The 27124-nt window shown below is 40.3% G+C and overlaps 2 protein-coding genes across 5 annotated transcripts in view; one reads left to right on the forward strand and one right to left on the reverse strand.

The window, feature by feature from the left end:
• The first annotated feature begins 1781 nt into the window (after positions 1–1781).
• The window catches only part of LOC134219077 (protein NASP homolog), an 87395-nt gene continuing 62052 nt past the window's right edge, over positions 1782–27124 (forward strand). Inside the window, exon 1 of the mRNA XM_062697751.1 lies at positions 1782–1959. The gene's annotated coding sequence lies outside the window, so the exon portion shown is untranslated. The remainder of the gene's footprint in view (positions 1960–27124) is intronic.
• Positions 20426–27124, reverse strand: part of LOC134220127 (uncharacterized) — a 36287-nt gene continuing 29588 nt past the window's right edge. For all 4 annotated transcript variants that reach the window (XM_062699119.1, XM_062699120.1, XM_062699118.1 and 1 more), the window contains one exon: positions 20426–21643. In XM_062699119.1, the coding sequence (XP_062555103.1) occupies positions 21369–21643 (275 nt within the window). In that variant the 3' untranslated portion in view covers positions 20426–21368. The remainder of the gene's footprint in view (positions 21644–27124) is intronic.

Here is a 27124-nt window from a genome sequence, read left to right on the forward strand (position 1 = left end):
AACAAATGTTGTATATTAATATCACAGAGAAACAGACGTCTCACTTAGAACAAATTGCAATCAAAATCATCGTCACGAAAACATTGTCACCCAATGCTAAAATCCCGGTAAGTGGCCAAGCGGCAACCAGATGGCGGTAGTGTGCAAACGTCAAACACAAGCAAAATCGATGAAAGCGCCATCGGTGGCCGATTGACCACCTACAAAAAGTTAAATAAACCGTTAAAAAGGTGTACGATGGAACATATGTTGAGTGAGACGTCTGTTTCTCTGTGTTAATATGCTGGCGATTTCAGCGATATTTCACAAGATTTAAAAAAAGAAAAGTTCATTGTTTACAATTCAGAACATTTTGCAATAGATAACTTACCGAACGTTAGGTTCTATTAGATCTGAACACAAGATGCATTATAGACCAGAGGAATTTTTTTTCTTGAATGCCATTGAGAATCACAATTTAAGACATGCGAATGAGAATAATACCATCAACCGTATGACCACAAAGTTCTCAACAGTGGAAACTCATAACAGTTTACTAAATCGAGTTCAGATTAGTTTTAGATATTTTAATTTCATCCAAGGCATGGCATGGTGGCTGGGGCTGCTCTATATTCAAGAAACATACCATGCGATGCGACTAAAAGGCAATTCGATCGGTCTTTGCTCGTAGGAAATTTTGAGAAGCATATGCATTTTTTTCTAACCCATTTCTTTAAATTCCGATTTTTCTGATATCTTCGACACCTGATTACTGTAACTCAAGCTTTTTATTTTCGATTTTTACAATAATTCTATTCCAAAACTTGTGCAACGTTTTGTTTGTGAATGGCTCTTTGTTGTATTATTGTTTGTTGAATTAGAATTTCTTCAGAAATTGTTATTAATGCAACTGTTTTCTCTAAATTTCCAAAAAGGAGGACATTTTAGCACAAAAGGAGGACTTCTGATTTTTAATGAAAAAGGAGGACAAGTCCTCCTTTAGGATACCATACGGTCACCCTACCTATATAGAACAAACGCGCTCTGATCGAATGCGAATCTGGAATCTGTAATCAGACACCTACCAAGGAGGCTCCTGGTAGTGTGGTTGCAGACCACCCGACCCACTAAAATCGAAACCCTTTTATTAGTCCGTTGTATCCTCCCGGTCCGCAATTCGCCTTGACAAAGCCGCGCTGCTGCCATCTGGTGGAGACGGACGTGCGTGAAATCTCTGTACAGCATCCATTCGCTAACTGGGCTAAAACACCAGCCCAGTTAACGAACGCCGCTTTTTAACTGGGCTGACGAGGGAATTCGCGATGCATTGTTGTGATCGTGTTTTACATGAAGCTTAAAGAATATACCATTCAGAGTCCCCTCGTCACCGAGTCTTTGTTGTTGTTTTTTGACGGATAACTGCTTTTTAACTGGGCTTTGGTCCAGTTAGCGAACGCCCAGTTAAAAAACAGTCCAGTTAAAACGCGCCCAGTTAGCGAACTGTTGCTGTATTTCGATACGGTGAAGATAGGAAGTATATTTGAAAATGCTTTTAATAAGGTTTACAATAAATATAATTTAAAAACAAAAAAAAATCATGTAAAATGCTTTTTTAGTAGATCATCGAATTTCTACTATACCAAAAGTTAATTAGTTTTTAATTAAAAAGTTTTACAATTTTTTTGGAGGTATTTTTTCACGAATTAGCCACTTTGAAAAACTCTGCTAGAACGATAGTGTTATACACTGTTACGCTCCGTTACTGTGTTACCTATGCACTCCATATGAGAGTGAAACCGTCAAACGCGCCATTTGTCATTGTCATTTCGCAAAGCCGGCAGCGTCTGCTAAAGTTCATGTTGGTGTCGTTTTAAATTGAACAAAATAATTGTATTTCGTGAGATTTACTGTGTGAACTATTGCTGATTACAATCAATTTGATTCCTGTTATTCAGTGTGCTTTGAAAAACGTGTCGTCTGGTGAGTGTTTCACTATTTACTATTTGTTTATGAACGATCGTAGATACAACATGGTTTCTAATGGAATATTATATAGGGCCTACATCACGATTAAAAGTTCCAGGTTTCTTAACGTTGCCAAGGGACAACTAATTGTATACACATTTTATACTTCTGTAGATATAATACAAATTTTAAAATTATTGCTTAGTTCCTCATTACATGAAAAAGCCTTTGTTACCGTTTGTATCCTGGAAGAAATCACATTGAGAACGAAATAGGGTGTCCCAAAGATTGAAATCTAATGGAACTATCGAACATCAATGTTGATCTCGAGCAAATGTGCAAACAAACATATATACACCGACTCGTTTATCTTTTGGTTCAAGCTTTTGAATGATGGTTTGGTTATTTTCCCATCTTACTTCTACTTCAAAGCTGACCCATTTGAGGTTTCAGCGATTAAAAGTTATCAATTTAACCAATAAAAAGTTATTGATTTTAGCTATTTTAACTATCGATCTGTCAAATTCGACTAAATTTCGTAGCAGGGTTAATTGATTCGCAGGATATTTGTTCCATTATTAATACATGCTCCTATATTAATCAGATGGGCCAAAGGGATAATTTTGGTATAATTTATGTATTGCTGTCACGCGTGCTACTGCTTGCTATGCTGAATTTAATTCCATATTGAGAATACATTCCGAAATATCACAGAATGGTTTAGGGGCTGTGAATGGTTTGGAAGAACCTTTTCTTGCTAACAAGTTAGCTTTTTCATTACCTTCAATTCCACAGTGCCCAGGAACACAGAATAAATTTAGTTTATTATTTTCAGCAATCTGTTTGAGTAATTGAATGCAATAACTTTCAACGCCTGTGGTTTATTATGAATCATTTCTGAAGTACCTATCAAGAATTGTGTCAGTCTTTTTGATAAGAAATTGTGGGTTCTCTTAATGTATTTTGCCATTTCAAAACATACATTGATTAATTTTTTTTATCATAAAAAATAAAAAATTGATTTTTTTTATTTTGTCACATTTTTTATTTTATCAACCCAAAATTCACCAGGAAGTAATAAAATCCGGATATTACTGTACTTAGTCTTTCCCACTCATGGCGACTAGGCTCCGTCACATTGAATAGTCGTTCAAAGTTGTATGTGAGTTGTATCTTTTTAATCATCTTTATGATCAAATAATGAATTTATTTCAAATTACTTAAGTATACATTTGGTGGAACCCCTCCCCCCCCCCCCCGTGGTATATACCACGTGTTTTTTTTCTAGTGCAAAATATAAAAAAAATATAATTTTGAAAACATACGATCAACACGTTGATCCTCAAAACAGTGGACAAAAACAGGAATATAAATCAAACTAAACACACCATGGGAATTAGAAATGTTTCGTTTGATTTCGAAAGCGCTTTGAAATATGTATCAGGTATTAGAATATTAAAAACTTGCACACCCCTTCAATGCATCAGGATGCAAAAAAAGGCTCGCGAATATTTTTTAAGAATTTCGAGAACAATTGTCTTTGGTTTAGAAGTTTTCCGAAATATCTCTAGATTCCCAACAGTATGTTAGCCCTTAAATAGCTCTAGGGGTGCTAGAAATTATTACGATATATGGTCGGGGTTTTGCCAAACCGCACCAAACGGCTTTTTGCCGGACTTGTGATATTTGGTTCGTACAAAAAAAAAGAAAATCATTTCATAACAATGCATGCGTACATTTGTTGTAGAATATCCTCAGTTATGGGATTGAGCAATATCCGAAACGGTTTGCAATTAATTAAATCTGCTAAACGGAAGCTTAGACAAAGAATGGGTATTTTTTCGTCGGTGCTTGGTGTGATGTGGCAGAACCAGAAATTCTATATGTCTCGCGACCCACCTATGAAAAAATGCATTTTACCAAGTAGTATTAAGCATTGATTGAATCAGAATGTCATCTGTTTCGCAAGTTTTACAAAAATATTCACGTTGCCTTCATGCACAAATTCAAAAAACGACAAACATGATATTATTTGTCAAAATGTTTTTATTTTACTTCATTAAGCTTTTAGGCATACATATTTTCTAAAATAGCGTGGTGATGAATATTTAAATTAAAATGCGGTTTGAGCTTGATATTATGTTCCTGAAAAAAATGATCAAAAGGTTCGGCATTCGAGGTGCAATTAATATTTGTTCTACGCGACCCACAAACAATCCGCTCGCGACCCCCCCTGGGGATCGGGACCCACAGTTTGGGAAACCATGTTCTAAGGGCATGCAAGTTTTATTCAGAATCTCAAAACTCTGTTCATTATGCCACAATTTTTTTGATACTTTTGTTGACAATTGAAATTGATAATTTGATTCTAAAATCAGAACCGTAACACAATGTTCTTGATATGCCTTTGCCTGAATTATGAAGTTTTGCTTAAATTGCTAGTTTTCATTTAAAATCTTCACTGCCAAGAAGTACGCATAATTCAAGACAAAATTTTCAAAACGACTTATCTGCTTTTGTAAACAAAGATTTAAACGACGATTTGACGAATCTGATAACTCTCCCATGCAAACCAACACCATCAACAGGTAGCGGAATCCTTCACCTACCTCTTGATGGTGTTAGTTTGCGTGGGAGAGCTATCAGATTCGTCAAATCGTCGTTTGAATATTTGTTTACAAAAGCAGATAAGTCGTTTTGAAAATTTTGTCTTGAATTGTTCCATGTTAGAATTAATTCTCTATAAAATAGATTTTGATAGATTTTTGAGATTTTAACTTTTCATCACATATGTACCGCTCTATTTTGATGTTTTTGTCGAAAACACCGAAGATATCGCACTTTATTTGAAAAATCAGTCAATGTTGTCCCATGTCCCATTGTTGAATTTCTACGCATATTTGTCTCGTGGGGAATAAACTCATCATTATGGCAGAATCTGTTATTTTATAGAGTATTGCTTAGAGAAATGGTAATCAATGCATGGTTCTCGCAAGCCTAGCTACTTTTAGTGGTAAACAAGGTCGGCTAAAATCATCTTGTTCTTTAGGGATAGAACTGAGATCCAACAACATCAACCACGTGGACAGTACAACTTTATATATGAAGCATGAGACGAGATGTGTCGATCATAGCAGGGGAAATGACGGCTTTGGCAGGTTTTGTTTTATTATTGGCAGGGGGTTTTTTTTTTAACAAATTATGCTCAAATTTGGCCTAAACATTCTTTGCAAATCAAAGAATATTGTGGTCAAATTTCATAAAATTTAATCTTCATAAAATTTGGTATTTTCGTATAGCCTCTTCTGGCGGAATCTTAGTGACTGAATGCGCACCCGCTTTATAGACCTGAACTGCAGATTGCAACTCCTCAACGTAGTTGGTTCCTTCCGAAAATGAAGTTGACATTGCTTTATTGACAAATTTCATGTAGCTCTCAGCAAGCCTATTCCTCTGTGGGAAGAATGGTGTTGAAAAGATCACTTGGATACCCCGCTGCGCACAGAACGACTTATATTCCTCTCCGTTAAATGGGGGACCGTTGTCAGACTTAATTGCTCTAGGGAATCCTTCCCAATTAAACACATCCTCCAAAACTCGTTTGGTATACTCAAAACTTGTAGATTTGACGGGACGAGCGATTGCGTATCTGGATCTTAGATCTACAATAACCAAGATAGAAATGCCGCCAACTTTGGCGTATGGACCATTAAAGTCGACAGCTATTGTATCCCATACGGTTTTGGGTGCAAAACTGCGTTCCATAGGGGTTCGTCTTTCGGGTTTCCCATTTATTGCGCAAGTTGAACACGATTGGATCCAATTTTTGGCCACCAAACACGCTCGCGAAGTATACTTTTAAATTTAGCAGACATCGGATGATCTGTATGTGCAACTTTAAGCGTTTTCTGTCGAAGTTTTTCTGGAATAACAGCACAACCTTTTTTAACCAAAATCCCATCTCGAACGTATAAATCACTGGCCACTGCTTTGTAGCGATTCAGATGGTTCGACCAGTTCTCGGATTCCATAGCAGTTATAACCTGCTGGAGCGTTTCGTCTTCCGCGGTATACTTTGATATTTCATCTTCTGTCATAAATAAAATTGGGTTTGCTTCGAGGCGAGCAATCTCCCAAGGGCTGTTTTCCTCATCGAACGAGTGATCATTTCCTTGGTACAACCTCGATGAGGGATCCGCTATGTTGTCCCGGCCTTTAACGTATTCAACTTCGTAGTTATAAGGACTTAACCTTAACGCCCATCCATCCGCTCTAGTTAAGGCTCGTTTTGAGTTCTCACGAGTTCTGTTTAGAATAAAGGTAATCCCTTCGGCATCTGTTCGAAGAATAAAATGCCTTCCCAACAAAAAGTATGCGGAGTGTTCCACCGCCCATACAGCTCCTAGGGCCTCACGCTGGTTCTAGGCATAGGGTTAGGCGGGGCAAGATGGGTCACGGGGTAAGATGGGTCAGGGCCGTTTTTGAGCATCGTGTACATTTTAATGTGGAGATTATGACTTTGTAGGAGGAATAATTTGGTTCTACTTAATCATCACTCGATTTGATGATAAAATTTAATTTTGGCACAGTATGGCAAGGTAAAATAGTTTTCTGCATTGTTATTATTTATTTATTCAGACTAAGGCCGAAGTGGCCTGTGCGGTATATAAGAGTCTCCTCCATTCGGCTCGGTCCATGGCTACACGTCGCCAACCACGCAGTCTACGGAGGGTCCGCAAGTCATCTTCCACCTGATCGATCCACCTTGCCCGCTGCGCACCTCGCCTTCTTGTGCCCGTCGGATCGTTGTCGAGAACCATTTTCACCGGGTTACTGTCCGACATTCTGGCTACGTGCCCGGCCCATCGCAGTCGTCCGATTTTCGCGGTGTGAACGATGGATGGTTCTCCCAACAGCTGATGCAATTCGTGGTTCATTCGCCTCCTCCACGTACCGTCCGCCATCTGCACCCCACCATAGATGGTACGCAGCACTTTCCTTTCGAAAACTCCAAGTGCGCGTTGGTCCTCCACGAGCATCGTCCAGGTCTCGTGTCCGTAGAGGACTACCGGTCTAATGAGCGTTTTGTAGATTGTCAGTTTGGTACGGCGGCGAACTCTATTCGATCGGAGCGTCTTGCGGAGTCCAAAGTACGTACGATTTCCAGCCACTATGCGTCTCCGAATTTCTCTGCTGGTGTCATTTTCGGCAGTCACCAGTGAGCCCAAGTACACAAATTCTTCTACCACCTCGATTTCGTCACCACCGATGCAAACTCGCGGTGGGTGGCTAACATTGTCTTCTCTTGAACCTCTTCCTATCATGTACTTCGTCTTCGACGTGTTGATGACTAGTCCGATCCGCTTAGCTTCCCTCTTCAGTCTGATGTAGGCTTCCTCCATCTTCTCAAAGTTACGTGCCATAATATCTATGTCGTCGGCGAAACCAAATAGCTGGACGGACTTATTGAAAATTGTACCACTCGTGTTAATCCCTGCTCTTCGTATTACCCTTCCAAAGCGATGTTGAATAGCAAACACGAAAGACCATCACCTTGCCGTAACCCTCTGCGGGTTTCGAAGGACTCGAGAATGCCCTGAAACTCGAACTACGCACATCACCCGATCCATCGTCGCCTTGATCAACCGTATCAGTTTATCCGGAAAACCGTGTTCGTGCATTAGCTGCCATAGCTGGTCCCGATCGATTGTATCATATGCGGCTTTGAAGTCGATGAATAGATGATGTGTGGGCACGTTGTATTCGCGGCATTTCTGCAGTATTTGGCGAATGGCGAACACCTGGTCCGTGGTGGAGCGTTCGCCCATAAAACCCGCCTGGTACTGCCCCACGAACTCCCTTGCAGTTGGTGCTAGTCGACGGCATAAAATTTGGGAGTGTACCTTGTAGGCGGCGTTCAGCAATGTGATTGCGCGGTAATTGCTACAATCCAGCTTATCGCCCTTTTGTAGATGGGACACACGACACCTTCCATCCACTCCTGCGGCAAAACTTCCTCCTCCCAAATCTTGGTAATGACCCAGTGCAGCGCTCTAGCCAGTGCCTCACCACCGTGTTTAAATAGCTCTCCTGGTAGTTGGTCAACCCCAGGGGCTTTGTTGTTCTTCAACCGGCCAATCTCCTCCTGGATTTCCTGGAGATCCGGAGCCGGGAAGATTATGTCCTGCGCGCGTTCTCCCAGGTCCATCACCATACCGCCATCTTCGTCTGCCACATCGCCATTCAGGTGTTCTTCGTAGTGCTGCCGCCACCTTTGGATCACCTCACGCTCGTTCGTAAGAAGGTTCCCGTTTATGTCCTTACACATATCAGGCTGTGGCACGTGGCCCTTACGTGAACGGCTTAACTTCTCATAGAACTTTCGTGTGTTATTAGCGCGGTACAGTTGCTCCGTTTCTTCACGGTCTCGATCTTCCTGCTGGCGCTTTTTCCTCCGGAAAATCGAGTTTTGTCTGTTCCGCGCCTGTTTATATCGTGCCTCGTTCGCCCTCGTGCGGTGTTGCAGCAATCTCGCCCATGCTGCATTCTTCTCTTCCACTAACTGCTCACATTCGCCGTCATACCAGTCGTTTCTCTGATCCGGGGGCATCGTGCCAAGTGCAGCGGTTGCGGTGCTACCAATGGCGGATCGAATATCTCTCCAGCCATCTTCAAGAGACGCTGCGCCTAGCTGCTCTTCCGTTGGGAGTGCCACTTCCAGCTGCTGCGCGTATTCTTGGGCTAGTCTACCGTCTCGTAGCCGCCCGATATTAAGCCGCGGCGTCCGACTTCGACGCGTGTTGTACACCGTCGAGAGTTTTGAGCGCAGGCATACTGCAACGAGGTAGTGGTCGGATTCAATATTCGCACTGCGGTAAGTGCGGACGTTCGTGATGTCGGAGAAGAATTTACCGTCGATTAGAACGTGGTCGATTTGGTTTTCCGTTTCTTGGTTAGGTGATTTCCATGTGGTCTTGTGGATATTTTTGCGGGGAAAGAAGGTGCTTCGGACTACCATTCCGCGGGAGGCTGCGAAGTTTATGCATCGTTGGCCGTTGTCATTCGATACGGTGTGCAGACTATCCGGTCCGATGACCGGTCTATACATTTCCTCCCTTCCTACCTGTGCGTTCATGTCACCGATGACGATTTTAACGTCCCGCAGTGGGCATCCATCGTATGTCTGCTCCAGCTGTGCGTAGAACGCTTCTTTCTCGTCGTCGGGTCTTCCTTCGTGTGGGCAGTGCACGTTGATGATGCTATAGTTGAAGAAACGGCCTTTAATCCTCAGCTTGCACATCCTTGCGTTGATTGGCTGCCACCCAATCACGCGTTGGCGCATCTTACCCAGCACTATGAAGCCGGTTCCCAGCTCGTTGGTGGTGCCACAGCTTTGGTAGAAGGTAGCCGCTCGATGCCCGCTTTTCCACACTTTCTGTCCTGTCCAGCAAATCTCCTGCAGCGCCACGACGTCGAAGTTGCGGGGATGTAATTCATCGTAGATCATCCTGTCGCAACCTGCGAAACCTAGCGACTTGCAATTCCATGTTCCAAGCTTCCAATCGTGATCCTGTATTCGTCGCTTAGGTCTTTGCCGATTATATCGAGTCGCATTATCTCTTATATTGTTCGTAATGATTGGTTTTCTAGGCGGCTTATTGGGCCTGCGCAAACCTCCTGTCTCGTCGGAGGGCCGTCGTGTCAGGGCTGTTTAGCGTCCCACCTAACACCAGGACTTGGGCTTGTGCGCTTTGAGCGGCACACGGTCGCTTTGGTGGGGCCTACTTGCGGATACATGCAGCTTTTTATAGAGGTTTAACAGGGCCCACTGTCAAACCCCACCACATCCTAGGCAAGCCCCACAACTCGCAGATGGCCTGGGGAGGGATCGTCAAGCCCTTGGACATAGTCCCTGCTGCCCGCACTGCATTGTTTCTTATGCGAAACACACTTTCTATAAAACGTATAATCTCGTCGAGCAATGTAAAATTTAAACATTTTTAGTAACATAGTTAACGTATTATAAGTAATGTAGGTGATGTTATACTAACTGCGTTGAAATAAATACATTTGATCGAAAATTAGACATTCTAACATGAACTTACAAATGGGGCAAGATGGGTCAGCACATACTGAAGGACATAGTTCGTATTCAAAACATATTTTCCATTGCTGGTTTAATCATTTTAAGGTTACTTTTGTCATAATGATGTTAATTTATTGATTGAAAATGTTTATTTTTTGTTTTTAAGAAAGCAATACTTAGACGGCTTGTTTTCATTGGAATTTGCAGACATTTTTAAATGTAGAGCCATTTCTTCATTCAAGGCTAAAAAATTATTTTTTATTCAATATAATCATTGGCAATAAAGCTATCTATCTGTGGCTAATTCAATATTGGGAATAAAAACAATATTAATTGCAGTACTTAAAGGTGACCCATCTTGCCCCGCTGTTTGACCCATCTTACCCCGCCATTTTTTGATTGACAGAAAAATAGACTTATACTTTAATGACTTGAAATGGAATAAAAAGTGGAGTTTTTGGTATTTCATACGCTTGGGTTACAGATTATGAGCTATTTTTTTAGATCCATGTTGAAAAGTTGAATTGAAATGTTTCTGTTTTCAGATATTCAGGGTTCGCCTTAGGCGACCCATCTTGCCCCATCATACCCTACTTTTTTTCTGTGGTCGAAAGCGATTTCGTAGCAAAGCTGATTATTCGCGATACACTATGTTCATTCTCTTGAACCAAAACGGCGCCGAGTGCCGTCGGAGAAGCGTCCGTATATAGAATGGTCTTGTCTTGATCAGAAAAATAACCCAGCGAAGTAGTGCAACCAATAATACGATTTTTAATCATCTCAAATGCTTCACTTTGCTCCACACCCCAGCTCCAGGCTCTCGCTGTCGTTATGGTCCACAACGGTGCGGAAATCTCAGCAAAGTTTTCAACTTTCGCACATCCTTCACTTTTGCCTCCTCGATATTGAACTCTTCTGCGTCCAACTCATGTCCCAGGAACGTAACGCGAGTTTGGTCAAACTGACACTTGCTTGTGTTCCAAGTTAAATTATGCAGTCTTAGGATTTCCAGAACCCGAGAGACTGTTTTCCGAAGTTTTTCCAATGTTTCGGCGAACAGGAGAACGTCATCGATATAGACAATCTTGTTTTTAACTGGCTCCAGAATACGAGACATTTCTCTCTGGAATATCTCTGGAGCGCAGTTTACCCCAAACATTAATCGTGTAAAACGATACATACCACATTCCGCTAAGAAGGTAGTTAAATCGCGAGACTCCTTACATAATTCGAGGTGATAGTATGCGTTTGAAAGGTCGAGTTTGGAAAAGTACTTAGCTCCATGTAACTTAACTTTCATCTCATCGATGAGAGGAAGACGGAAATATTCCCGTTGGATGGCCTTATTTGGTGCCCTCATTGTGTCATGCCGACATACCGCTGATCCATGTAGGTGCCGATGTCACCTTTTCTATTATTCCCTGTTTCTCCATCAATTCCAGCCTTGAACGCGCTGCATCACGGAAAGCTGCCGGGACATTATAGTATGCATTTTTGACCGGTGGCACTGATTTATCAACGCTAAATCTAATTTTGACCCCAGGTACTTTAGGAAAAATTTCGCATGTTGTCACCTCCTCGCAGTTGCTTATTGACGGTCCAACCTTCAACAACTCCATGTCATTGGCGGTTGAGCGGCCTAATAGGGATCGTCTGCCGTCCTTGACAACCAAAAAATCAGCTGTTACTGAAGGCTTGTCGTAACCTACAACTTGAATCTTTGCTCTGAAAGCGCACTCTATCGGCATAGGGGTTTTCGAAGCATATCCGTGTACGTTTTTGTCAAACGGATAGTGAACTAATTCATAGCAAGCAGTTCCTGCAAGATACTGTTCCTTGAGAGTTTTCCAATCAGCGCCCCCGACGACATTCACGTCCGCTCCAGAGTCGATCAAAAATTTGATCGAATTCGATGAACCAAGTGAGCAATCAACAAGCACATCTCCCAATGAAAGAGCATACACCTAAACAATAAAAAAATATTGCTATTGAAACACGCATTGGAAGTAATTTATTTCCTCATTAAAAGTTAACATTTACATTTCAGTTATCCATTACCTGATCACTGACTTTTCTCTCAACAATGTTCGGTTCCACTTGTTCATCTCTGATATTGCTCACCGCCTTTCTGCGACATGTGACAGCAAAATGTCCTTGTCGACCGCAGGAGTTACACGACTTATTCATTGCCGGACATGGGCAATTCTTGTGCATCGGGCGATTGCATCTTGAACAACGTTCACGCCGTGTTGCATGAACAGCATTCTCATTCCTGAACCTCTTAGGCTCAAACGACGATCCTGATCCATAAGATGAGCCTTCATTTCTGGTTCTCTTACGCCCGAAGGATGATCCAGAACCAACCTGTTGAGTAGAAGTATTCCATCGGCTTCGATGCATCCCTGCTCCACGGCTCTGTACTCTATCGATTGATAAAGTATTGTGATTATCAGCTGACGTTTCCCTGGCATAAGCTTCGTCTCGTGTCGCCGCTTGTACAATAAAATTGGTCTCATGCCCATACGTTCTTGCCGCCTTGGCGATTTCTCGATTCTGTAGTCCTTTCAACAGTTGAACACGGACAAAACGTTCTTGGTCAGTGTCACTATACCCACACAATCAAACCTTCTCTCTCAAACGCGCATGGAAACTTACAGCGGATTCACCTTTCGCCTGATGCATACTGGCAAAATCTTCATGTTCGGCGGATGTATCGGTCATGGATCTAAAGTATTGATCGATATTTTGCACAAGCAATCAGCGCTATCTAAGCTTGGACGTAGCTTAGCAGCTCGCACAATTCCTTGGAGTTCCTCTCCCATTGACAAGAAAAGCAATTGTACACGTCGGCCAGGATCACGCGCATTGAACAACGAGGCGGCTATCTCAAAGTTTTCTATGTACTTGGTCCCTGTCTCCCACATTTTGGTAGCCGGATTCACAGTAGTTTTGAATTTTTGATGCAACTTGCTCCACACCACTGGACTGATCCTTATGCGCCCGAGCCACGACGTTCGGTTCATATCTTGATCTGTTTGACAGCTCTGCAACGGTCTGCTTCAACTCCTTGATTTGCTGCATCAGTTCTTTCTCATGTCTGGTGTGTTCAATGGGACTATAGTTAATATCGAGATGACCATATTCTTCAACACCTTCGATTGGGTCGCACACGACTGGCTCGAATGGAAGTCCCCAACGTACTGACTGCCTTGATGCGGGTGTCCGAGAGGAGAGTCAAACAGTGTTGCCACTTATTTTTCGAACCTCACCTTCATTTTCAGGCGTAAAAATCTTTTTCACCTTTATTTGTGAGCAAAAAATCTTGAAAAAAATCTTTATGTACTTAAGGCTGAAGCGCATGCCATCGTTCGTCATTTCGCCCGTCAAATTTGACATTTTCACGTGGATAAACTGTCAAATTCGACGAGTTTATTGGCGAACGGGTCTTTGTGCTCCAGGTTTAAACTTGAATAGGTGCTTAATAGCTGAAATATTCACTTTTTTAAAAATATACAAATGTTTTTAAATCTGTTGGGTTTTTTTAGAAGCAGGTAGATATTTGTAATGAGAGTATATTTTGAAACGAGTTATAAACCTTTCAGGTTTGTAGTGTGAATATTTTGACTTTTTGCATTTTGAATTGCATTGCAATGTTAAAGCCATCTTGGCAACTCCTTTCTTTTTAACATAACATTTTTTAACGCAAAATAGCATTAATCGTGCTGGTATACCATATATATATTCAGGATGTGATCAATTCCACCGATTCGTTTAACTTTTAGTTAAAATTTGACAGTTCGATGGTTCCCAGGTAACTGTAAGCATTAAAATAAGCCGTACGTGCGACTAAAATGCTTTCATAGAGCTAACAAACTTTATACTGGCTCTTTTATAGCTCTATATAGCCGAAAAGGCGAAATAAAGTGCTAGTGATTACCTGGGTTATTTCGCCGTGGTTAAAAATAACCCTGCTCCGGAGCATGGTTAGATTTGACAATTCGATAGTTAAACTTTGTTTGCGAGAAAATTGGCGCCAAATCCATTTCGTTCCGAATAACTATCAATCTGTCAGAACTCAAATGGGTCGGCTTCGGAGTAAAATTTTAACCACGATGGGAAAATAACCATCGAAGTGTCAAATTTTAACTAAAAGTTAACCGAATCGGTGGAATGGTTCACGGCCTCAGTCGGTTACTAACCAAAGTTTTAATAAAGTTATTCGACCAAAACAGCCTTTTAACCGCTGCTGCCGAATGAGGGATGGGATAGAAATGTTGATGAACTTTCTTAATAATGGAAATGCCAGCTTTCCTTCTCGCCGTTTACCGCCCAGCGATGTCTCGCAACTTTTCGTCGTATCGGCTTGCTCTTCGATCTGATCAGTTTTGCAAAGATTTGCACCCCTGAGCTCCCGCAAAAGTTTGGAAACTTCTTCATAATCAAACTGAGACTGGTAATGTTCTTCAAATTCTTTGGATCGATGAGTCAAGCTGTCTTAAAAACGGGATCATTCAAGAGTTTGATTGTTTGTTTCACCAGCTCCACATAGAAATTATATACGAGAGAATAGAAAGTTTCCTTCAGCGGTTAATCAAGAGGTCCTGCCAGATTTTCTGCCGCTAGCCCTACGTAGGTCTTCATTTTCTCGTGAAGATGTTGTTCAAAGTTTTGAAAGCCATTTGTCTGTGATATTTTTAAGATATTCATCTTTCTAGATTTTGAAAAGGATAATCAGATAACGCGATTTAATTTCACTGACATGTTCGTATACTCAGGGCTTTCCGATTGGAAAATACGATTGACTTTATTAACAAGCAGTAGGTCATCCCGAGTAGAAGAAAATATCTGAATAATATCAAATGTTGATAAGATAGTAAAATGAGATATGGACATGATTGATATAAGAGATAAAAGATCAAACGACAATATCTATATTTTGCATTAAAATATCATGAGGAGATCAATTTATGCTATTTATAATAAGAGATCAGTATCATGTTCCATTAGTTTGTTCTTATCATTAGCATATCTTGATATTTAAATGATATTTCGGTGCAAATTTTTGATATTGTTGCCTGTTCTTTTATCTCTTATATCAATCAAGTCTACATCATGTTTTTTTATTCTGTTCATGACTTTTACCAGGGATGGGATCGTTGAGGTGACGACGGTGGCGCTGGGCAGTTCAATACTTGTCACAGTTCGAATAGAACGTAAAGTACATGATTAGCTTTGAAAAAAACGATCAATATTCCTTTTGACTACTGATTCATGCGATAGCCATCTGGTGGCTGACGAATTTGACTGAGTAAAAACTACTTTATTGGCCAAGATATCGGATTGAAGTATCGGCCAAAAATGAAAAAAACAGAACACTAAAATTCAAAATGCCCAAAAATCTTGAAAAAGTTTATTTTTCCAAAAAATCTTTAATCTTTATATAAAGATATCTTTATCAAAAAATATTAAAAAATCTTTATAAATAAGATAAATCTTTATATGTGGCAACACTGGAGTCAAATATGATAATGGATCGGTGCTGTTCGTTAGACCTGTTCGTGCTCCTCATGATATTAATGATGTGCATACCACACAGTAACAATGTCTGATCTAATTCCCTCGACTTCGATCTTCTTATTATTATTGGCATTACATCCCCACACTGGGACAGAGCCGCCTCGCAGCTTAGTGTTCATTAAGCACTTCCACAGTTATTAACTGCGAGGTTTCTAAGCTAAGGTACCATTTTTGCATTCGTATATCATGAGGCTAACACGATGATACTTTTATGCTCAAGGAAGTCGAGACAATTTCCAATCCGAAAATTGCCTAGACCGGCACCGGGAATCGACTTCGATCGTTGCTACATATTTTGCATGTTTTTTTATGTTTTTTGCACCAGAAATTGTTTGGAATGTCAACAACATTTTCTTTTTCTATCCACGAAAACTTGTTTTGAATTTTCAAGTATAATTATTCTTGAGTACCGAGGGAAACTTTTCGGAATATTCACATGAAATTCTTCGGAGTATTCATGAAACCAATCTTTAGAATTTTCACGACAAATTATTCGGAAATTCCATGGAAGCAATGGATGAATTTTCCGAAATTCATATTTACGTTGAAATTCCAATAAACTTCTAATACCGAAGAATTTCCAGTATATATTTGAAAGTATGTCCAGCTGATTAGGTCCAGATTTTTCAAGTTTTTTTTATATCCTAGAGAAACTTTCTGATTTTTTGTACGTCTACGTCTTAGACATTTGTTGCACAGACTGCTGTATTTTAAATCTAATGAAATGATTACAAACTTATTACGGAAACATTGAGCTTTAACAAATTAAACATCAAATTGGATTATCTAAAAGGAGAAAAAGCATCATAACAAATAATAAAAATGAAAGATCACTAAGAAGCATATTCATTGGAAGTAGTAGCCACGGTGTTCCAATTTTCAAACGTAGCCACAGTGTTCCATTAATACAAGGCTTCCAGATTTTTTTTTGCGTTGAATAAATTCAATTTTCAAAGGAAATTTTTCTGCTTTTCCAAAAGTAATTCTTAAAAAAATTCAGCGGGGTTTATTTTAGATTTCAAAAAGATGAAAGAATTTGCGGTTGTAAGTATATTCAAAGCATTTATAGCAGGAATTTCTTCAGTTCAATCAAAGTTAACTGCCTACATTCCGGGGATTAAACCATTCGACTTGGACATTAATTTACAATTTTTTTAAAACTCATATGTGAATATGTTCTAGAGTGGGGCGCAGTTGTTTAGAGTTGTGAGATCAAGGTTTTTCTGAATCGTTTTGGGACCCCAATCAACTGTGCAAAATATGGGCTCGATTGGTTGCGTCCTCGCTTTCCGCATCGCGTTTCAAATTTATATGGAAATTAATATGGGAAAACGTACTTTTTTACATTTTTGCTTTTCGGCTGTGAACCATTCCAAGGATTCGTTTAACTTTTAGTTAAAATTTGACAGTTCGATGGTTATTTCGCCGTGGTTAAAAATAACCCTGCTCCGGAGCATGGTTAGATTTGACAGTTCGATAGTTAAACTTTGTTCGCGAGAAAATTGGCGCCAAATCCATTTCGTTCCAAATAACTATCAATCTGTCAAAACTCAAATGGCTTCGGAGTAAAATTTTAACCACGATGGGAAAATAACCATCGGAATGTCAAATTTTAACCAAAAGTTAAACGAATCGGTGGAATGGTTCACAGCCTTAGAGGCCTTAATTTATCATCAATCACGTGACGCAATACGTGGGCATATAGTCTGAAAGATGCCGAAACACTTTGCCAAAGAAGGTACGTAGCTGGAAGGTCCACAAAAAATGTTATAATGCTTCGAAAACTGTTCAAACCATATGCAAGTAATCAATGTTTCTGCCAGCACTACCGGACAACATATGTTTGACAGAGGGCAAAGCCCATCTTCCTTCTTGTCGGAATTTTTACTTTGTGAAATGATTCAGAATAACTCCCATTAGCTTCAAAGCCCTGTAAGATCAATAATTTCGGAATAATACTTAGTTAAATTATTGGCCCACGTAGTTCGACAGTGCTGGCAGAATAAACGATTTTTCGCATATGGTTTGAACAAGCAATTTTCGTAGCGTTATAACTTTTTTCGTGGAGTTTCCAACAGCGTACGTTTTTCAGCAAAGTTTTTCGGCATCCTTTGGGCTATACTTTAACGTAATATGCCACTTGGTTTACGATAAACTAAAACCTCTAGAAGTAAAAATGCAAAAATATACGTTTTCCCAAACTAATTTCCATACAAACTTCAAACGCGATGCGGAAAGCGAGGAAGCAACCAATTGGGCTCAAATTCTGCACAGTTTGGGACCCAGAATGGTTTCGAAAAACCATTGATTTGAAAAATTGTCCATGACGCCCCACTCTAATATGTACATTATGTGGAAGTTGTTGATTTGAAAAATGTATTGGAGGTAACCCACTTTCCCTTCGGACTCGGGACTCGAACCCACCACCCTGAGGGCTCGACTTTCCACCGTCACGAATTCACGAAACAATAGAACGATGCGTTTCAATATCCAACGCTTGTCAGTTGAAAGAGTTGCTGAACAGTACCACCAGAAGCTGAACAAGCGGATATATGCCACCGGATCTGGCGACGTCAACAGATTGTGGGAAAATATCCACGAGGTTGTGACTACAACAGCGCAGGACGTGACAGACTGAGACCGTTTGAGGAGTCCTTTGTCGGCGAATATCAGGCAGGTCTTCGTGAGGGCCGATCAACGACGGATCAGATGTTTAGCCTGCGGATGTACAACTTGCAGACTCACCATCTGTTCATTGATTTCAAAGCAGCGTTCGATTCAGTGAAAAGAAATAAGCTGTGGCAGATAATGTCTGAACATGGCTTTCCGCAAAACTGATTAGACTGATATGTGCAACGCTGGATGGCTCGAAATCAAGTATTTGGATTGCAGACGAAGTGTCAACCTTGTTTGTGACCTTAGACGGATTGAAGCAGGGTGATGCACTTTCGAATTTATTGTTCAACATTGCACTCGAAGGCGCTATTTGGAGAAGGCGCTATCTGGAGATCCTGGGCTTTGCGGACGACATTGACCTTATTGGATTCGATCGCAGAGCAGTAATGGAGGCTTTTGTCCCACTGAAGACGGAGACGGCGAGGATAGGCCTAACCATTAACTCTACCAAGACAAAGTACATGATGGCATGTAAATATAGGGGAAGACCTAGTGGTGTTGGTGCTGAGGTAGTGCTTGATGGGGAGGTGTTTGAAGTTGTTGAAGAATTTGTTTACCTTGGAACGCTTGTGACATGTGACAATGACGTTTCCCGTGAAGCGAAAAGACGTATTGCTGCTGCGAACAGGGCCTTTTACGGATTACGTAACCAGCTTAGGTTCCGCAACATGCAGACGGAAACGAAATTGCTCTATACAAAACTCTGATTCTACCAGTGGCCCTTTATGGACATGAAGCGAGCCGTTAAAAGAGGCGGCCCGGATAGCTTCTGGGGATTTCGAGCGAAAAGTGCTGCGTACAAACTAGAAAATGGTATTTGGCGCAGATGCATGAATCATGAGCTGTATCAAGTATACAAAGAAGAAAATATTGTGAATCGTATAAAATATGGCAGACTTCAGTGGGCTGGTCACTTAGTGCGAGTGTCGGAAGGAAGAATAGCGAAAAAAATATTCAATAGACAACCAGAAGGTTGCCAGAAGGTTCGTGGAAGGCCACGAACACGCTGGCTGCACGCGGTGGAATCGGACCTGGGGACCCTGAACGTTCGGGGAAACTGGAGGAACATCGCCCAAGACCGACGATTATGGAGCTCTACAATGCGCTAGGCATAGGTGTATCGACGCTATAGCCAACCAGGTATCCAGGTAGGTATTTTGCGTGGACGCGACGTGCACGCAGCTGAAAACTCCGCTACGTGGACATCGGCCCAAAACCTCCTTCTCAGCACACACGATACGTTTGCGTAGTTTCGAAACTTATCAGAGGCGGGGTAAAAAAAATTGAAAAATTGTTTTTAGGACACCTTGCACATATAAACGCGCACACACGCGCACGCTAGGAAAAAGACATTTGAGTAGTAAACGTCACTTGTGGAAGTTCGTTTGAATAACAAAGACTCTACTACACCACACATTTCGAGCATACTACAAGCAACTAATTTGGTAATAATAAAAGAAATGTTTACTACTGGTTTCTCGTAGTCTAGTCTAGACGTTGCTATTCATGTTTCAGATGCATGTCATTCATATGAATCGTAGCGATTCGTCTTTGTTTTTGAAAATAGAAGCCCAATTAAAGGGAAATAAATAAAAACCACATCTTAGTTGTAGATTAGCTGCAGAAATTATCATCGTCATCATGTGGTCTATCTTGTTTTTACGTTTCTGCATGTAGTAAATGATAATGTAGTAAATGCTAAAGTTTTAATGTAACATATGCCATATGCTCGAAACGTTATTTATTATTTATTCATATCAAACATGTAGTTTTCTTTGTGGACATCTGTAGGCGCTACAAGCTACAAGAGTTCAACAACTAGGGGAACTGTTCCGTTTTCCATCTCACTGAACATATATTCATCTCATCGCGAAACAAAGAAATACGACACCAATTTCGTCGCTTCTTTTTGCTAACATGCGTGCTCACTGCTGAAAAAAATCACAAAAAAAAACAAACCAAATACCTTTACATTGCTTTGTTTTTCGTGAGACCAATATCGGAGCTATGAGATGAAGTCCAGGAGCAGTAACCCTGCTTTTAATTTATACGGACGATTGTGAAACAGATCCATTCAATTGTTTATAATAGCCAGTGCAGGGAAGGTTTTCTTTCCAAAGAATAAGCATTGTACATTTTTGATAGTAGTTTTGTCATTTATTTGTGTATAGTAAATCTTTTATGCAAGTTGTTTCATTTCATTAAGGCAAAGCATTTACATAAAATATAGTAGTTGATCTACAATGCCAGATTTCATGGCGAGTGCTATCACTCTGCTGATACGAAAAAAATGGCAAACATTCGCGTTTTGGATAGATCTGTTACTTCTCTTTGTATTTGTTGATGATATTGTATTGATGAGTTTATTCGTGATATTTTTATTCTTTCGTCATTAAAGTTTTACCGGGGATGCATGAGAAAGGAACAAATATTTAGAATAGAAAATCTAGCAATGAAAGCATTGCAATAAGTCGCACCTTGCGTTTAGTTATTTTCTTTGTTTTGATTCAATATCTTTCGTAATTCTGCAAAAAGCATGCGAAGAAAATCGCATGGACTCGTTAGGGAAGAGCCATGAATTACATCACGCAAAAATATCATTCTAAACCCTCATTTCTCCGTCAGCGTGCTTTTTATGTATGTATGCTCTCGAAACCCCTCCCCCTATAAGCATGATGTAACTTATGGACGTTGTTTTATGAGCTATTCCAAATAGTGTTTAGCGAAAATTGTTCTATTTTAAGATTACTCATATTTCGAAGCGGTGCAAATCTTCTAGTTATGATTTGCTCTAAAAGGGAGAAAAACGTTCGCATTTCTTTGATTCATTATGCTCTAAGAGGTGGTACGGAATTCGTTCTAGATGGGTATTTTTCAATATGTATTCGGTGATAACTGTAAATCGGGTAGGTCTCTACTGATATTGATGGACTGGGAAAACTTAGTTGCTTCGCATCGCATAGAGATGATGAGTTAGCTGGAAACAATGCTATAGAATGTTGTTAGCAAGATTGTACGATAATAACCACAAACCGATTCATGTCACATTGTAGACGGCCACTTTGTTGAATTTGATTTTGAATCATCAAATCATTGCCGACAGTGGGTTGAATCGCATGATCTTTGACAGCAGTATCCAGAGGAACGAAGTAAACGCGCACAAGACAACCCCACCCCAGCCAAGATTGAGACTCCAGGCGGTGACGATGACCCGTGCATCTAGCAATGGTTGTGCGTATATGTAGTCGGGTTTGACGGCGACCACTCCGTCGATGGAGACGCCATAGTCGACCTCCGCCAGTGGTCGTCCTTGTTGCCGCTTGAAGTGTATTATCATCAGGGTGAATAGGGCAAACAGTGCTGGAAAGAAAAGACAAAGAGATACAGATAATAACTATGTTAATAAATGCGTGATAGTTGAACTGCAGTGGGTCCGATCGGGAAAGTTTGTATTTTAAAGTTGATTGATTAAACCCACATTGTAAATTTGTGGCAAATTAAAAAATATCGAGAGGAATATCTATGATATTTATAACAAATTTGTAAATTGCGCATAGAATTATAAAATTTCGGAATCATAACGCAAAGTGCGTAGCTTTGAATGGAACTCCCTCTAGGTTTAATCAATCTCTGGACATGGAAATAAAATCAATTTCAAATCCTTGTAATACTATTCGTATTCAGGGGTCTCCAGTTGCGAGCAAAGGCTTAGGATTGCCAATCCGGAGATGGCGAGTTCGATTCTCGGTCCGGTCTAGGATGTTTTCGGGTTGAAAACATTCTCGACACCCTACCCTGGGCATAGTGTATCCATTGTTATTGCCACACAAGATACATACTCATGCAATGGCGGGCATATAGAAGCTTTCAGTTAATAACTGAGGAAATGCTAATAGAATACTAAGCAGGACAAGTTCCAGTTGGAATGTAGAGCCATTGAAAAATATTCAGGATACCAGGGAGTTTTTTGTACAAGCCTTGGCTACTTACTGCTAGATACAAATTAATGTTTTTCATTTGCTTAGATAGCTATAATTCCTAACTTTTCGATTTGGCCCTCTGTGTGTTTATGGACTCAATCACTAAGTTAACGAGTTTATAGAGCTCGTGGAGGAAAACAAATTCTGGCGAGGGGTCGAACTAACGAGATATCTAGAATATGTACATCCATATGTTTGTCTTTTTGTGCTTTTATGATATTATCAAACTAGATCAATATTTGGATAGAGCGATGTGACGCTAATCGAATGAGATGAGAAATGTATAATGTCCCCATTTGAATTGCTAAGTTGATTCAATATTAGTTTCATAGAGAGGTTTAATCTAACTTCTAAATACCGAGGTTTTTTTTTTCTCGCGTGAACTGCTGCCCCCAACAATCCGAAAACCAGTGATAAGGTTCTAATGTCTAATAGTCAAATATTTGTCATCCAGATATCTTGCAAATTGATGAGACATCAACATGAATATATCATGCGATTACTATCATCAAAATTTCAATCGACGTCCCACTCAAATGAAAAAAAAAACTCCGTCGACTCCGCATTATTCTTTATTTATATTATTATTAGGCTCTATGTGATAATAGTATACCGTTTTGGACTCATTTGAATATTTTAAAATACAATTTAATACGAGTCTACTCTAGTATACACATATGCAGTAATCATTTGGACGGATCGTGGAAAATGATAGAATTGACTATTCCTATTATTTTTCTTGTCATGTTAATGTTCGCAGTACGAGCTATTTCAAGCTGTCTCATAATTTCATAAGACATGACTAATGTGTAACGATATCGTTGGAAGAGACATGGTTAAGCATAATGTCACCGATTTGTAGCTGCAGATCATGGGATGGGATATAGGTATTTGAGGGAGAACAGTCTAAAATGCACCCCTTAAGCTTTTTCGCCAGCAGTCCTCAAGAGGGGCCTCAGGGTGATCACCCTCTTCATGCTGGCCACGTTCCATCGTCAATTTTGGATTAGGAGAGGAAGATAAGAAGTAGAAGTTGATCAGAATCACTCGAACATTCTGCGTAACGTGCAGAAACACGATGAAACGCGCAATGATGAAATCACTTTTCTGCCACACAAAGCAGAATAAAGCAGAGCAGAAACATAATCAACCGCGCACTCCATCACAAAGCAGGGGCCTCATTGCGCATCTCCTTTATACAGCTTTTTCGTATGACAGTTTGCATGGTTTGCTTCTTTCGAGTCGAGGTGCACAATGCCACCAAAGATTCGCCGCACGAAGGCGAACAAGGCAAGATAGAAAAAGACGCGGAATAGTCAGAAATCAGGGTTTGCAGAAATCGCTCTCCATAGATAACGAACAACGATAAAAGAGAGGCAAAAACTGTTCCGAATCATAACAACCCATGATAACAAATGTATCAAACTTGTATACAAGTGCGAAAAAACAAAATCGGATAGGCAGCCCCACAGAAAAATGGTGATTCTGGCTTTGTTTTAGCTCCTTTCGTGTTGATTACTGCACAGCTGTGTAGAACAAGTTGAAATGCATCATCAGAGCCAGTGCTCCCCGCATTTGGAGCTTTCTAAAAGAAATTTATCATGGGGTTTTGCCTCCCGAATCAGTTCTCTATCATGACAGCTTGCGAAAAAAAGTCTCTCGCGGTATGCTACATATCGTATATGTATACAGAGATGATAAGTGAGAGACTTGCTCTTTCTCTTTAGGATTCAATCCCTGTCAGAAATTGATGTTCTGTAGGAGAAAGCGCCAGCAGGAAGATAGGAAAAGTGAAGAGACGGAGTAACTTTACCGCGCAAATAACACACGCAAGTTCTATGAGAAGTTGAGTCGTTCACGAAAGGGACTTGTGTCATAGCCTGATATTTGTAAGGATATGGAAGGGGAACAAGTGTGAGGTGATCAAAAAAAAGGGGGGGGGGGTGTCAGCATTACGAAAAGCACCTGAATTCCAAATTCTATGCCGACTAACAACAATTGCAAAGATTCGATTTCGCAAAGAAGAAAGGCGGGATTCATGGGCGCATGCTCAATAATGGACCATGCGTTTGCCGTACGCCGGACATTGCAGAAATGCCGCAAATATAACGTGCCCATACATCACCAACACGGATTTCCAAATTATCTGACACGGTTGACGATCGATCGAATGATGTACGTAGTTCGAATTTTAGGGGCAGTCTCGATCTTTCGTGTTTGCTATTCAACATCGCTTTGAAAGGGGTGTAATACAAAGGGCAGTGGTACGATTTTCACGAAGTCCGTTCAGCTATTTGGTTTCGCCGAAGACTTTGATGTTATGAGAAGATGGAGGAAGCCTACATTAGACTAAAGAAGGCTAAGCGGATCCAACTAGTCAAGTCATCTACATGTCCAAGACGAAGTACGTGATAGGAAAAAGCTCAAGAGAGAAAAATGATTGCCATCCACCACGAGTTTGTGTCGTTTGTGTCGAAATCGAGGTGGTTGAAGAAATCTTGTATTTGGGCTCACTGTTAAATGATGCCAACAGACAAATTCGGAGACGCATAGCGGCAGGAAATCGTTCGTAATTTGAACTCCGCATGCTCCGACCGAATAGGTCAATCGAACAGTAGTCCTCTCCTCAACGAACACGAAACGTTTTTTTTCACGTCAAGTTCAGCTTATTGCGAGAAAATTGGAATAAAAATAATATATGAAAATATGTCTAAGATGTTGCTTTTTCACACACACATACACACGGATAGACAGACTTCGATCAAGTCTTCTTCGTCTTATTGGCATTACATCACCCACTGGGACATTGCCGCCTCGTTGCTTAGTGTTCATTCAGCACTTCCACAGTTATTAACTGCGAGGTTCTTAAGCCAAGTTACCATTTTTGCATTCGTATATCATGAGGCTAACACGATGATACTTTTATGCCCAGGGAAGTCGAAACAATTTTCAAACCGAAAATTACAAATCGAATATCTTTCGGATGCTTGATTTGTGATGCTCTCGAATAATAAACAAGGTGTGCTCGCTTGACTGTGGATATACAACAGTAAAGCACATGGGACAAATCAAGCATTCGAAATATATTCAATTTGCAAAAAAGAGCTAACCGCGGTGGAGGTTGGTACTCGGATTCTGATGGCTTTTCCGTAAACGTGACATTTAAGTGGTTTTATTGTGTAGGGGTTATCACGCCTATCTAGAGAGTGGGAGGTTGAGGTTGAGTCCCTCCTAGACACGTAGATTCTTTTCCGCAAATTTCATATCAATTTGTTCATTTCGAAACATGTGCTGTGCATATGCTCAGCCAAGAATATTTAACAAAGTAGGCGAAGATTGCATTTGTAAAATCTTTTATACTAGGGTATATTAAATATATTTTGTTTTCTATTTACTATGGCCTTTGAGTGAATCGCTTGTTCTTCTCAAAAACAAAAATGGGAAAAAGTTTCTCATGATAATAGCACAGACGTATTTCGCGGATTTGTCGCGGATATGTTTCGCGAAAATCGCGGTTCCTTAAAATGTTGTCGCAAAAATCGCGGATTTATATTATTGCACTTTTTCGAAAATCGCAATTTTCCAATTTTATGAAATTGATTGGATTGTGTTTAGAACTTAGTTTTCTTTTCCAATATGTTTACAGTGGTTCCTATAAATGTTATATCGCGGATAATTATTACGTTTTGGGGAACGACTGCTTTATTCTCCAAGGGTGTTAGGGTTCATTCACAAATTACATAACGCTAAAATAAACCATTTTCAACCCCCACCCACCTCCTCGTAACGTGTTTTGTATGGAAAGGTTCTAAAATTTGTATGGGCCATAACGCTCGGACAGACACCCTCCCACCCCCTAAAGCGTTATGTATTTTGTGAATGGGCCCTTATCATCCGGATCAAAAGCAGTAGTCGCTGAATATTCTAACTAGTCGCTATTTCGTCACTTGTATTGCCATAGCTCAATTCCCATCACACATTTTTCGGTTACGTTTCTGCCGTTCTGGACACACGCGGCTCTTATATAACTTCGGTAGGACCCTGCCAGCATCGTCATCCTATAAACCTTAAAAACTGAAATTGAAAGGAGGGCAATATTTGTGATGGCATTGTCCTCCGCTCGCTTTCAAATTGACTTCTATAAAAACATTCTTCATGCCTGCTGTATCCTAACGGAACTATCAATTCTATACTTTCGCCTCTAATTCTATCATGAACATGTACGTCTAAGTTTGGAAGATGATATTAGCATTTCCATATCATTGTAAATCGTGTAACTTCACGTAGAAGTAACACACACAAAATCATTAATTATTGTTATGTTGACAAATGAAGAACTTTTTAACTCTAAAAATCACGTTAATAAAGAAAGAAAAAATAAGTATCTGGGAAATCACGGTTGATTGTAAATCCGACAATTCACTGCTCACGATAGATGGGTGGTCAATAGACGTTGCAATCCTTCCCACTTGGTACTTGTTTGTTGATTGGGAGCAGAATCGCGCAACTTCTGTATACCCCTCTACTCTAATATGCGCAGTAATTCTTCAAAATTCTCGCGTGATTTTTGAAAACGTCGTAAGTCCAAATGAGAGATTCTCTTTCATTACGCTCTCTTTTACTAATATCTAGGCTAGTTTAAAATTTGTTGCAAAAGTTTGCTTCAGAAAGTATGCTTCATTAACCAAATTGTAATGTACGTGTGACTAAATGCTATCTGACAACGTACTTACAACAAATAGCATCGATGTCAGTTCGAGTGTGTTAAATACAAAAGGAAGCGTTTTCACTTTAGTTCCACCATTAGTTTGTAATCGCTAACAGTTTTTATCACACTAGATACATACAAGATAGGGTTTCA

Source organism: Armigeres subalbatus, chromosome 3, assembly GCF_024139115.2.
Source record: "Armigeres subalbatus isolate Guangzhou_Male chromosome 3, GZ_Asu_2, whole genome shotgun sequence".
Taxonomy (NCBI): Eukaryota; Metazoa; Arthropoda; class Insecta; order Diptera; family Culicidae; genus Armigeres; species Armigeres subalbatus.